The 12,745-nt window shown below is 38.3% G+C and overlaps 1 protein-coding gene across 13 annotated transcripts in view; it reads right to left on the bottom strand.

Moving 5' to 3' along the window:
- COBL (cordon-bleu WH2 repeat protein) overlaps window positions 1–12,745 on the bottom strand; it is a 165,061-nt gene that overhangs the window by 103,248 nt on the left and 49,068 nt on the right. For 8 of the 13 annotated variants that reach the window (XM_054816778.1, XM_054816780.1, XM_054816779.1 and 5 more), the window contains 4 exons: window positions 7,654–7,864; window positions 6,669–6,897; window positions 4,563–4,607; window positions 2,061–2,155 (listed from right to left, as the gene is read on the bottom strand). In XM_054816778.1, coding sequence (XP_054672753.1) covers window positions 2,061–2,155; window positions 4,563–4,607; window positions 6,669–6,897; window positions 7,654–7,864 — 580 coding nt within the window. The remainder of the gene's footprint in view (window positions 1–2,060; window positions 2,156–4,562; window positions 4,608–6,668; window positions 6,898–7,653; window positions 7,865–12,745) is intronic. The other 5 variants (XM_054816791.1, XM_054816785.1, XM_054816781.1 and 2 more) reach the window with 1 other exon arrangement.

Below are 12,745 nucleotides of genomic sequence, written 5' to 3'. Positions count from 1 at the left end.
GCTGTGCTATTCTTCAGTTTTCAGTAATTCTTCTGTCTATTTGAGTTCAAATTCCTAGAGGTTTGTATTGAAAAGGCAACAATGACTTCCTTGCTGGACTAAACAAAGTGGTGGTTTTAGTTTCTTTTCCTACAGAGTATTTGCCATTTGAAAGTGAAAGTCCAATAAAGAAATGACCAAGAAAAGTCAATTAACTTGTCAGAACTAGAAGCAAGAAAGACACATAACTTTACTTCAAATTTAGAAGCTATTTCTCGTATTTGTTTGTACAGTTCCTACTTTTTCCCAGGTCAAATACTACTTGTAAGTCATTCACTGATCCTCAATATCCTTAGTATCTATTAAAATTTGTATTTTAAAACCCCTCCTACTTCTCTGATTAACAAGCATGAGGAAGAGAATAGAAAAAAAAGAGAGGAGTTTGCAATCTTGGGACAGTCATTCCAAACTCAGCTGTGTGAAACCCACTGCAGTAACCACAGAATTGGGATGCTTCATAGCAACTTTTTCTAAGGTTGCAAGTGTAAATATTTTACCAGTTAAATCTGAGCTGCTTCAGGAATTAGAACTCCAGGAGCACACACGTCATACCAAAGTTTAGGATAATGGAATCAAAGAACAAAGTACAATGCAGAAACTGCATGCTGTAATATATTTGGTTCTTCCAGAGGAACTATAGCCCCGCAGCGTGCTCTAGAGGCTCAAGCTGAGCTCCCTTGTTTACTTGATTCTTCCAGGCAGATACAGTATTATTGCTCCTGTTATGCTGTTGTTCTCTTCTAAATAGGAAATATTTTATTATACAGGATAAACACTCTGAAAGTGATTGACTTCCTCTCATAAAATAGTTTCCATGTGTCCTCTGTAAGATGTTAAGAATAGCTCAGCATCCATGACACATCAGACTTTTCAACACAGTAATTCCCAGTGTCCATAAAGGAAGCTATTGCCCAGCAAAAGCACTCCAAATCTGATCATAATCAAAAGGGAAAAGAACTAATAAAAATTTTGGAAAGCTTTCACAGTTTTAAAAACATGACTGAGAAGACTGGAGGGTAAGTGCAACACCAGTCCAATAACAAGCATATGTTTCTTAGTACCAGTTAATCAGACGCAGTTTATCATTTCACTGCAAAAGCCTTGGAGGGCTTTTTAAACTAGACATAAGAAAATTCCATTTTTCTCTGACATCATAGAATATTAAATACTTTACAATCAAAATCAGTTAACACTGATAATTGTAGCGAAGGATGGAAAACGTATCAAGTTGAAAGCCCAGTATTTTTAATATGTTCTTGAGTTAGAAAGTTTCTCTGTATTTAATTTCTGTGATGAATGAAAAATTTTTCATAAAGGCATCTCAACAGAAGAAAATTATTTTATAGAAAATTTCTTTTTTAAATTCTCCAACTCAAGATTAAAAACACCTAACATGCACCTCAGCAGATACTGATCCTTCAGTTTATTACTGGAAGTTATTTCTTCTACACTTGATTCATTGGTTTTACAGACATGAAGATGGCAATAGCATGACTGCACAGAGCTTCCTGAAGATATAAATGCTTTAAAACAGATTATCACCCATGCACAGAAGAGTTAATAAGACACTTCTACCTGGTATGTTAATGTGTTCTATATTACATCAATTCTTTCATAAACACATTTTGTAAACTGAGCACTACTAATAAGTGGACATAAATTGCTTGAAACTACTGCCCTTTGTTAACACCTACTGAACCCCCAGCATTTAAAAAAAAATAAATTTAAATGGTCACCATGCCTGACTCCTTCAATAAGCAGCTGATATTTCCATCAGGCTGCACTGATTAAACATAGTTTATGCATCTACTAACAGATTACTCCTTTTAGGAAGGAAGGAAGGACGGAAGGAAGGACGGAAGGAAGGACGGAAGGAAGGGGAAAAAATGAAAGAAGGAAAGAAAAGGAAAGAGAGAAAGAAGGAACAAACAAAAAAACCCCAAACGCCACCTCCCATAGACATAATACATCTGGAAAGAAAACAATTCTTTTAGTGAGGTAGTACCCTGCTGAACACTTACCTTGCTGCTTCTTCTATCAGCTTTAAACAATCCCAGAAGTCTTGTCTTTTCTTTTTCTATTGCATCATTGCTTACTGAAGCCTTTCGGTGTGGTTCTGAAACAATTATAATGGAATATTTTTTACATTTCTGAAATAAAGATTCCAAAGATCAGTATTTTAAAACATGCTGAATTAATGCTGTATTTTTACGGGCTAGAGATGTTACGAACTGAATTATCTAACTAACTGTCAGATCCTGTACCTTCTTTTTCATCACGCTTTTATTTGTTCTGAGTTTGTTCCAAAATCTAATGAAGGCAAACGGAATAATTTAATAAACTTCAGGAAGTTTTAAATCACAAATTAGTAATCCCTATTAAAAGGTAAAACATGAGCAAGTTGCTTAGTTTTTAGAAATGCTTGTTAGGTGTCTCTCTTAAAACTGCAATATCTAAAAAAAAACCAAACCCAAACCCCAAAACTTTCAAAAAGATGATGGTGAATATGTTTAACAATCCACAGGCTTGACTTCACACAGTGAAGTTAACGGAAAGACTCTCAATGTGGATTTGGATAAAGCTCCATGAAGAGGAAGGAGACATTTCCCTTGGACAAAGGGCTTTCCTTCAAACTTAAACCAGCTGGTTGTGCTCATCTTTTCTCACCTTGGTGCTTTTACTTCAGGTGGGAAGAGAGGCAAGTTTATATGCATTTGAGGCTGTAAGAGCTCAAACATGCATGTCCTCCTTGAACCAGCTAAGGAACTGTACGTATTCTCAGATCGTTTACTCTCCCTTCAATTTCCCCCACGCTAGCCAAGCTGGATGAGCAACATGATAAGGTCATGCATTACAGGGAACAACCATTGGTTTGACGCTTAATACACAGACTGTAAAGCTCTCCCACTTTTTTTAAATGGACACTGAATAACGCTATAAAGATTCCTCCCTAGTTCCAAGCACGTCAGAGTATCCCACTAGCACACAGAAAGTTCAATGTACAGAGAAAAATTGCTTTCTCTCATAAATATTTGTTTTATTTGCTTAATAACAATTAAGAAGCAAATGTAAAATGACTTGTTTGTTGACACAAAATAAAGGTTTACTTCACAAAAAACCCCTCATCCCAGAACTCCTGTAAACTGATTTGCATTTCACACAAAGCACATCATTTTCACACAGATCACTTTGCATATCAACCATGTCAAGTGTTAGAAGGTGTTAAGCACATACAGAAGTTCAAAGCACAGTAGAAAGAGTAAAGATGATGAACCCAGAGGAAAACAGGGAGAAACTATCCTTAAGAAAGGCTGCAACTCCACTGCAAAAAAATCCAGTATTAAATTAATACCTTCCTCAAATACTAAACACTGCCCATGCTCATTCACCAGAAACTTCTGTTTTGCTGCTCAGGGCTGGGCTGCAACTAGATGTGGATCAATTCCCTTACCCACATAGTCTTCAACTATGAACAATAATGATGATAGGCTAGCATAAGCTATGTCAGTAACAGCTCATCATCATCATTACCATTAAACACTGTATAATCCAAATAAACTGGGATTTTAAACACAGCATATCATCTCAAAACAACAAGGAATCTTTATAAATCTGTATCTATTTTTCTTAAATAAATACAGTAGATATTTTTTCTATATTATGAGGAAGGTCCAATAAGTAATGACAGAAGATTAGGGGGAAAAGTACTGGCATTAGTGAAGCCAAGAGGCAATAGGCAATGAGCTAAGATTCACTTGACAGCTGTCATGTACTGGAAGTGGACTTCCCTCCTTCCTGAAAATTTAAAGTTATCCACAGTTTGTTTTGGTTATGTTGTGTTTACCAGTCATGCAAAGAAGTAAAGCCAGTTAGAAATCAACCATACCTTTCTTGAGGATAATTAATTTAAGCAATGTATTATAACAGACTCAGTTGGGGGAAAGGATATACTAAACACACACATTTTCTGTTTAACTAGAAACAGAAACACCAATGTAATCTAATCAAACCCCACCTACCATAGCAATTCAGAAGTCAGCATTTATTCAGTTATCCAACATGCACGTATAGGTTTGATATTAAAATACTTTGTTGCATATAAATTGAAATTAGTAGAAGGTCTCTCAGATTTCAAAAATTCTCTCTTTGCTAATAAATACATTTTGAACTCAAGACCTCTGAAATGTTAGTATTTCTGAAATTCAACTATATCATGCTTTAGGTAACCTGAAAAGGCTCGGAATCTGTACAGATACATGCCATACCACAGAACAGCTAAATGACAGTATTTGTTAATTGCTGGCATTTTAATGGAATTACTGAAGCAGTATACACAGAAGTGTGTTTGTTCTGACCAAAAGCACAGCCATGTAAACAACACCTCGCAGAAGACAACACAGATCGACAATAGTTTGTTTCTCTACAGCATTTTACATGACATTCTTAAAGATTCATCTACCAAACCCACATTAAACATCGTGTGAAGGGAAAGCCAGTTTTCCCTCAGCAGCATTGTACAGTACCTCTATAGTTCAGAGAAGGTTCAGACTGAGTTTTTGATGGAGGAACTGGAAAAGGCACACAATGAAAGGATAAGAGAAGACATATTAAAGTTTCAATATTGTCTTGTAAGCCACAATATTCATTAATTACTCCTAGTATTTGTTTTCCTAAGCATTACAGAAAAAAAATGCTGACCAACAAGAGACATGCAGAGCTGCAAGTAGAGGCAGTGTAGCTGCATTTGTATTAATTCCAGATTCATTTGTGAAGCTGCTTCAACAGCTAAATCAAATTATGCAAGCAGGTGGCAGCAGAGCTTGTCTTTTAATAATCCTTCAGCACTTAGTATTTCTGTTTCAGGGAAGGAATGACAAGCACAAAGTTTTTCTAGAACCTGCTCTTACCAGCACAGCCTATGCTTTCAGTACCTCTGATGCCTTACTTGTTAGTGGGAATGTGTTTTAAAAATCAGTCTGTTCTGATAACTAAAGAGATTGCACATCCACTCAATGCACAATTCATAGACCAACTGCTACTGAAACCAATGGGATTATTCCTCTTGGAGATGGAACATGGGAGGAAGGAATTTGCTGGAACAAAGGAAACCTTTTGTAAATTTTATTTGTATTTACCAGTCTTCTCATCAGACACCAAGGTGCGGAGTAAGAAAGAGGAAGGCAGAAAAGGCTGAAATACAATCAGGATCAGGGGGATTTTATCATAATGAAAGGTTAAAAAAGAATAAAATATAAAAAAAATATGATGCAGAGAGTAGCACGCTATGAAATGTTCTATCATTTGCTGCTATAAACCCAGCTCTGAAGTAAAATCTTGGTTTTGACTATACAGTCTACAACTGGATTCAAGGACCACTACTGCACCACTACATACAGCATCACTTTCATTTTAAAGGAAAAGAGTTTAAGGAAGGCTTAGGTTAATTACTCTATAAGTTGTCCCTGAAGTATGCTGAATGAATCCTGTTGAATACTCTGCATGTTCAATGTATTGCTCCAAAATGGTTAGCTTAATTTCAGTAAACATGTCTTAAAAAACCAAATAAGCATGCAATTGAGTTATGACATGTTGTTCATCACTTTTTTGAGTAACCTAACACTTCAAAGGAAAAGGAGACATTTAGTTTACTTAAAAGTCTAAACTCACTGAAATTTGACTCACACAGAGGTAGAACTGTCACTTACCAAAGGAGTTTGAAAGAAGAGACACAACGTCAACATAAATAAATAACTGTATAAATAAAAAATAAGCCTGCTGCTCAGCATCTACAAGACTGACGTTATCTAAACAATAAATAAGGACATTTACTGTGCTGGAAGTGATATCGATTGAGACAAACTGCAGGAGACAATTTTAATGAATATCACTTTCTGACCTCAAAGGAAGTAGTGTTTGTTAATGTGTATTTTTAAAGCAGGCATATTTTAAAGCACATTGCATAATTACACCATTTGAATACACTATCAGGCCAATAAAATTCAAGCCCAAGCAGCTGCCACTACAATATTGTCTACAAGAACAGAAAGTGAGGGTGAATAAACAAGAGAACAAAATTTTAAATGCAAATACCTCTTAGCTCCTCTTCATTAAACTGTCAATAACTTTGCTCTTTGGAGGAATCGCATCTGAATCCACCCACAGTCTGTTTTTCGTAAGCACTGGTCTGTTGCCTTTGCCTCTCAGCTTTCGCAGCTGCCATGATTACGGCATGTCCCTTCTTTCTTTCTCTCCAACCCACAGCATAGGTAGGTGACAGGCTCTGCCTGGATGCGGCCCCTGTGTTACGCACACCTGTACCGAAGGCAGCTCCAGGAGGTAGCAGAGCTCCTCCTTTTGCCCTGCCCCAGGCCAACCTGCGCCCTGCCAGGGGCCAGCCCAGCCTGGCACGGGGCCCAAGAGCAGCGAGGGATGGCCAGGCACGCTGCTGGCCTGGCTGCCGCTCTGGGCATGGCTCAGTGAACAAACCTGCACTGCCCTCCGGACTGAGGTGTCATGCTGCTGTTTCAGCCGAGCCCCAAAGGAACGAGAACACAAATGCTTTTAAGTTGCCCATAATATTGCTGGCACATCATCTAACCCTACAGCCATCGCTTTCAGTCTCAGCTCACCTCTTTTTCTGTCCCAGGCATACAGCTCCTTTATTCCCAGCTCCTCCAAGGACTTGGTAAGCTCCAGCTCCTCCCCAGTGATGCCATCTCGCAGAAGAACAATGTGCTCTTGACTGACTTCACACTTCTCGCAAATAGCTGGGATGATGTTGTGGAGAGGCACCTCCGGACTAACTCGAACCACAGCCTTCTGTGTCTTCAGGTAGTTCACTACCAACCTCACAGATTTCTGCAGAAACAAACCGAAACTCTCAGCCCTCTCTCCATGATGGCTATGCTGTCTCACAATGAGAAGGGCGTTGGAGACTTCCATATTGCCTTGCCTCTTCCTGGCCAAACACGCACATGCATACTATTGCAAAAAATACTATTTAAAAAAAATAAATCTCAGAACTCCCCTGTCACTAAGGCGATATTCACAAGAAAAGGCAAATAAGGAAAAGGAATCAGAGACAGTCACAATTTGTGAATGTTTACAAGTACCACTCTGAAAAGTGTGACTGTAATTAGCTATACTGATTCAGAATAATAAAAAATTCAGCAAACATATTTGGAAAATAGCTACTTCTGAATCTTCACAATACTGTGAAATACATTTAGTAACAATCAGTCTTCTCCCATACCTTCAATAAATACTGCAAACAAAATACCACCAAAACCTTAACTACCTCCACACAATCCCAGATCCCTCTTTTCAGCCACTACTGCAAATTTCAGTCACCTCAGTCTTTAATCAAGGGTTTTTATAGGAACAGATTTCCATCTATCCAACCACATGCAACGTAACATTTTGTCTAAATGCTGGAATCCAGATTGGCACCTGCCAGTCTGCGTGCAAATCAGTTAAGCTAGTAAAGCAGGCTATAGTCAATCATCTCAAGCATCTCCCATCTGGTTTGAAGATGCAAAGACTGGAAGAACTGCTTGAAATCACAGGAGTGAAATGATGTTTCATGGCACCATTTTAGCCCTGCAGAATACCAACCTCAGGGACCCTTGGTAGAGGTCGCTTTGTCTTTTCTTCGGGAACCTTCTCTTTCAGAAGTACCATCTGTACGTCCAGTGCTCCTATCAAAGTGTTTGGCTTGTAACTCAGAGGTTGTTGAGTTCCTGAAGACTTCAGTTCAAGACTATGTTGGGATGGATTTAAGCGATACTGGCTGCATAAATCAACCAATAGATCCATCACAGCTTTACTGCAGGGAAGAAGACATTCACCATTAGCATGAGAAAAAACAGCTGCTAAAAATTTACCTCAGTTTTAATATGGGAGAAAAAAAGACAATACAAGCTGGGGTTGTGTCACTAGTTAACCATCTTTCGGAGGGAACAGTGCTAATGCTTTGAAATGCAAAACAGATCAGAAAAAATGTTAGGAATTAAATATATTCGCACTTCAGTGTGTGTTTATGAGCTGGCAATTAACTATTCACTACGAGGCAGACAACGGTACCAATAATAGCACTAACAAACATAAGCCAAGAGTAGACAAAGTGCATCTTATCTGCTAAATCCATACATTAAATTCTCCAATTCAAACCCTGTTCTTTAACATGAAGACAAGATATAAATAAGGGATGCACTCATGGTACAGTAAACTCTACCTAGATTTGAACCATCACATAACGCAACTCAAAATGCAGCATTTAAATCTGGAACAAAAGGTAGACAGGATTTTTTTTTTCCACCTTACAACTTTTGAGTTTTTTCCTCCTTCCTCCCAATTCATTTGACACCAGCAATATTTCCAAGCACAAGAGATCCCTTTTGTATTTATTTTGGTGAGGAAATTAACCCAGTATAAAAACATCTGGTTTCAAGTATTTGCATTATCCAGAACTCTTATTGCAAGTGTGATTTTTAAACCACGAGGTTAAAAAAGTCAGTCACTACCCCTCTCTTATACCATGCCTCTGTATGGAGATACTGTTTTGTGTCAATAACTCAACATTCACTGAAGTTTGATGCTCCCTGACACAGCAGATATGAACTATCTTCCTCCACACCCCAGAAATTCTCCTCTACCAAGGTACTGAAGGGTTCTTTTTCTCAACCTTCCTCCCTAAAACTCCATCCAAGATCAGAGAAAACAGGTTTATTAAAATTGGTTATGTTTCTGAAAAGTTTTGGTTTCATAAACCAGTATCTGTCATCAACAAAATAACAGAAGGTGAAAAAAAATTATCAGCCATACCTGCAGCCTGTCATATACATGGGATATTTTCCCTCTAGCGGAAGTGAAAATAAGTGCATAGACAGTGTATTTGTCAAAGGAATTGGCATCTCTTCTAATGTGTAAACTGGAAAAACTGCATACAGATTCAAAATGCAAACAAATTCAAAGAAAATAAAATCTTTCACGGGTTATTAGCTACCATCATTACATATGTAGTTTGAACTGCCCTTCAATTGCAAGCTGTCAGCATCTGGGAAACTACTCTGTGGGGGCTGCCCGTCTTCTTTCTATGTACATGTTATTGGCCAACAACTGCTCAAGAACTTAGTGAAGAACCCTAGAGAGCTAATGGCAGAGAAAGACAATGAGAATGGAAAACAGGAATGATCCCTTATTAACAGGTGAAAGACTAAAACATACGGAGGTGACAGCTCTTCCCGCACAAGAGATGAGAAAAGACCTTCTTTAAAATAACCTATTTCAAGTTTGACTGAGTTACGCAGTGTGAGCTGAAAAAGTGGCAAGCATGGAAAATTCGAAATAGGTGATCGCATTGAAAGGAGAAGACACAGTGAGAAGATGATGACTGAAGATCAAACAAAGAAAACAGATGTAATTAATATGTATAGGAGGCTTCAGAAAAATAGAGCACTGTGATAATGCATAACATAGAGAGCATCTAAATAGAAACATGTAGTATCTAAATCGAAACTGTATCAGGTCATTTTATGACGACTTATTCTGGCACTGTCCCCAAGTTGCAAACATCTGTATTTCACAACCATGTTTAATTCATACCTAACTTGCCAGAAACCCCCAGAAATATTCACACCTACTAAGTCCAAACTATAACAGAACCCCACCTATTCTGATATTTTCATGAATATTCATTATGCTGTGCAGTAGTGAGCATTTTAAAAAGTGTCAGTCCACCTGATACAGATCTCAGCTTGTCTGTTATTCTTATATCAGACTTCAATTTCACCAACTTGAAAAATTTTCATTCTAAACCATAATACAGTTCAGCTTGATTTTAAATGCAAGTTTTATTTCAAGTAACTCCACGTATGTGTCACACACAGAAGAGAGCCACTAAACACAGCAAGAGAATGGTACTGAGCCATCTACTAATCTTGACCAACTTTTCTTTCTAACCTTGGGCTGAATATGGCTCTTGGAAGATGCAAAGACTCAGTCCTTCCTTTGCTTTCACTTCCTTCCAGACTGTCCTGGTTTTGGCTGGGATAGAGTTAATTTTCTTCATAGTAGCTGGTGTAGTGCTGTGTTTTGGATTTAGTATTACAATAATGGTGATAACACGCTAATGTTTTAGTTGTTGCTAAGCAGTGTTTACAATTAAGTCAAAGACTTTTCAGCTTCCCAGACCCTGCCAGTGAGAAGGCATGAGCCTTCTGCAGGAGCATAAGAAGCTGGGAAGGGGCACAGCCAGGACAGCTGACCCAAACTGGCCAAAGGAATATTCCATACCATATGACATCATGCTCAGTATATAAGCTGGGGGGAGGAATTGATCAGGGAGGGCTGCAGCTCTGGAACGACCTGGGCATTGGTCAGCGGGTGGTGAGCAACTGTGCTGTGCATCACTTGTTTTGTATACTCTTTTATCATTATTATTATTATCATCATCAACAACATAATCCTTTTCCTTTTCTGTCTTACTAAACTGTTTTATCTCAACCCAAGAATCTTACTTTTTTTCGATTCTCTCCCCCATCCCACTGGACTGGGGGAGTGAGTGAACAAATGGCTCTGTGGTTGTTCTAGCTGCCTGCTGGGTTAAACCACAACACAGACCTATCTGCACTTTATTTTAACCTGCTTTTGAGACCTGGTAGCATACTCTGTTTTGAAATTCAGGCAGGTCTGATCATAAAGGACTAAATCTAAAGCTGAAATGAACAAGTTAAATGTCTCATGCCTTTCCAACTATTCAGCTAAGAAACACATTACTTCCTTATTTCAATAAGATGTTGCTGAAGTTTGGGGGGAGAGAATAAACACTATGTGACAGACACCAGACATTAATGACTGATAAACAAATACTAGAGCACAGAAATAAAACTGGAGGATGAACCCAATTTAAGATTCAGACAAGATGGTCCAGACAACTATTCTTAGCAAAGGAGAGTACTTTGGCTCTGTCCTGATATTCTATTACTAAACTGTTTGACATTTAACATCAATTCTGGACAGTAAAAAATAACTATTTTGTCAGCAATATTTATCAGGCTGAAGTCCTGATCAAGTTTGAGCATGTCAGACCACTTGTGCCCTGTTGTTCACCAGCAAAATGTAGCAAAGATGTCTATAGTTTAAGAGGCAGAAAACAACTGAGTTGTTTTTGGTGTGGCTTGGCCTAATCTCCTTGGGATCACACAGAGTAATCCATTATAAAATACATCCTTGTACATCTAGGAAATAAATGTGTAGGATAAAATTATACTCTATCAAATGACATTGACTTTCCTATTCCCTTCTACTTTCATGCTACAAATGCCCATTAAAAAAAAAAATCTCAAACTGGAGGGAAGAATCTTCTTTATTTAGGTCAATGATAAACACACGATAGGAATCTAAAGTGACAATTGACTGGAAAAGAAAAACAGTAGTGTAGAGGGGTGACGTGAAGTCTCTGATGCTTTCACTATCTGCATTTAAAAACCAAAAATAGTGTTAGTCATTATTATTTTCTCATGCTCCAAAGCACAGCAGGCACTTCATGAAAAGATCTAGTTTTCCTACACAACCAGAAATGTATACACTAAATAGCAAACCGCATCAAAAGAAGTACAGGAAGCATGATAAACAAATATTCATAAATACTTTCTTATTTTGCGCATGTACATTTGACTGTTATTTTCCATAATTGAGCAAATTCACAGAAGGAACATCAAGATGATACACAAGAAGAGGCAGAAGACTGGGTTTGTTGACCATTAAGATGAGAAGGGTGAAGGGAGACCTTGTTGCTGTCCATAAGTACCAACCAGTAGGGTTACTGAGCCAGACTCTTGGCAGTGAACAGCAAGAGGACAAGAGGCAAGTGTCAACATAGGAAACTCCATTTAGGCACAAGGGAACATTTTTTCACCACGAGGATGGTTAAGCCCTGGTACAGGGGTACAGAGAGGTTTGGAAACCCCCTCCCTGGAGGCATTCAAACTTGTCTGGAGACAGCCCTGAGCAACCTGCTCTTGTGAGACGTGCACTGAGCAAGGAGTTATAGCAGGCAAGTTCCAGTGGCCCCTTCCAACATAAATTATTCTAGGCTTTAGAAAAAAAAAAATCTTACTACACTGAACTACTGTAGTTTTGACCTGACCCCTATTTAGTATTCAGTTAAGCTCATTTTTAACTCTTTTGCTGTGCGTGCCCTGTTCATCATCTTCTAATATCACCTCTCTCATCTTTTACCAACCTGGGCAGATTTCACACCTTCAGTCTTGCTTGAGACACCGTTCTGTATGTTGAGCTATAAGCCCACAATCAATATCGCTTAGGTCTCTTTCACTGAGAATTATGTGAGAATATTCTTTCTGTGATGACATTAGCTTTATGCTCCATAAAACACATACTCTGCACTCCTCCAGTATTTGCAGAATGGGACCACAACTTCAGCTAGTTTATTATTTTTTCTAGTATCCTGCTCTCTGTGCATCACATGTATGAGAGAATTTGTGTAACATGTAAGATAATGGCAGGAGCAATGACTGTCCAGTCTACTCTTCTGCATATCGGTCATCCATGTGCTGACAACTCCAAACCAAACATCTTTTAGCTTCAAACATTCCCATTTTTCTGCAACATATTTCAAATACTACAGACTTCTCAAGCTGCTGACACTCAGCGTCTGTATCTGTGTTAATCAGGAAGTCCTCCT

The sequence above is a fragment of the Grus americana genome, chromosome 2 (assembly GCF_028858705.1).
Source record: "Grus americana isolate bGruAme1 chromosome 2, bGruAme1.mat, whole genome shotgun sequence".
In the NCBI taxonomy this organism is placed as follows: Eukaryota; Metazoa; Chordata; class Aves; order Gruiformes; family Gruidae; genus Grus; species Grus americana.
The sequence above is the reverse complement of the archived record's forward strand: the minus strand, read 5'-3'. Positions and strand labels throughout refer to the sequence as shown.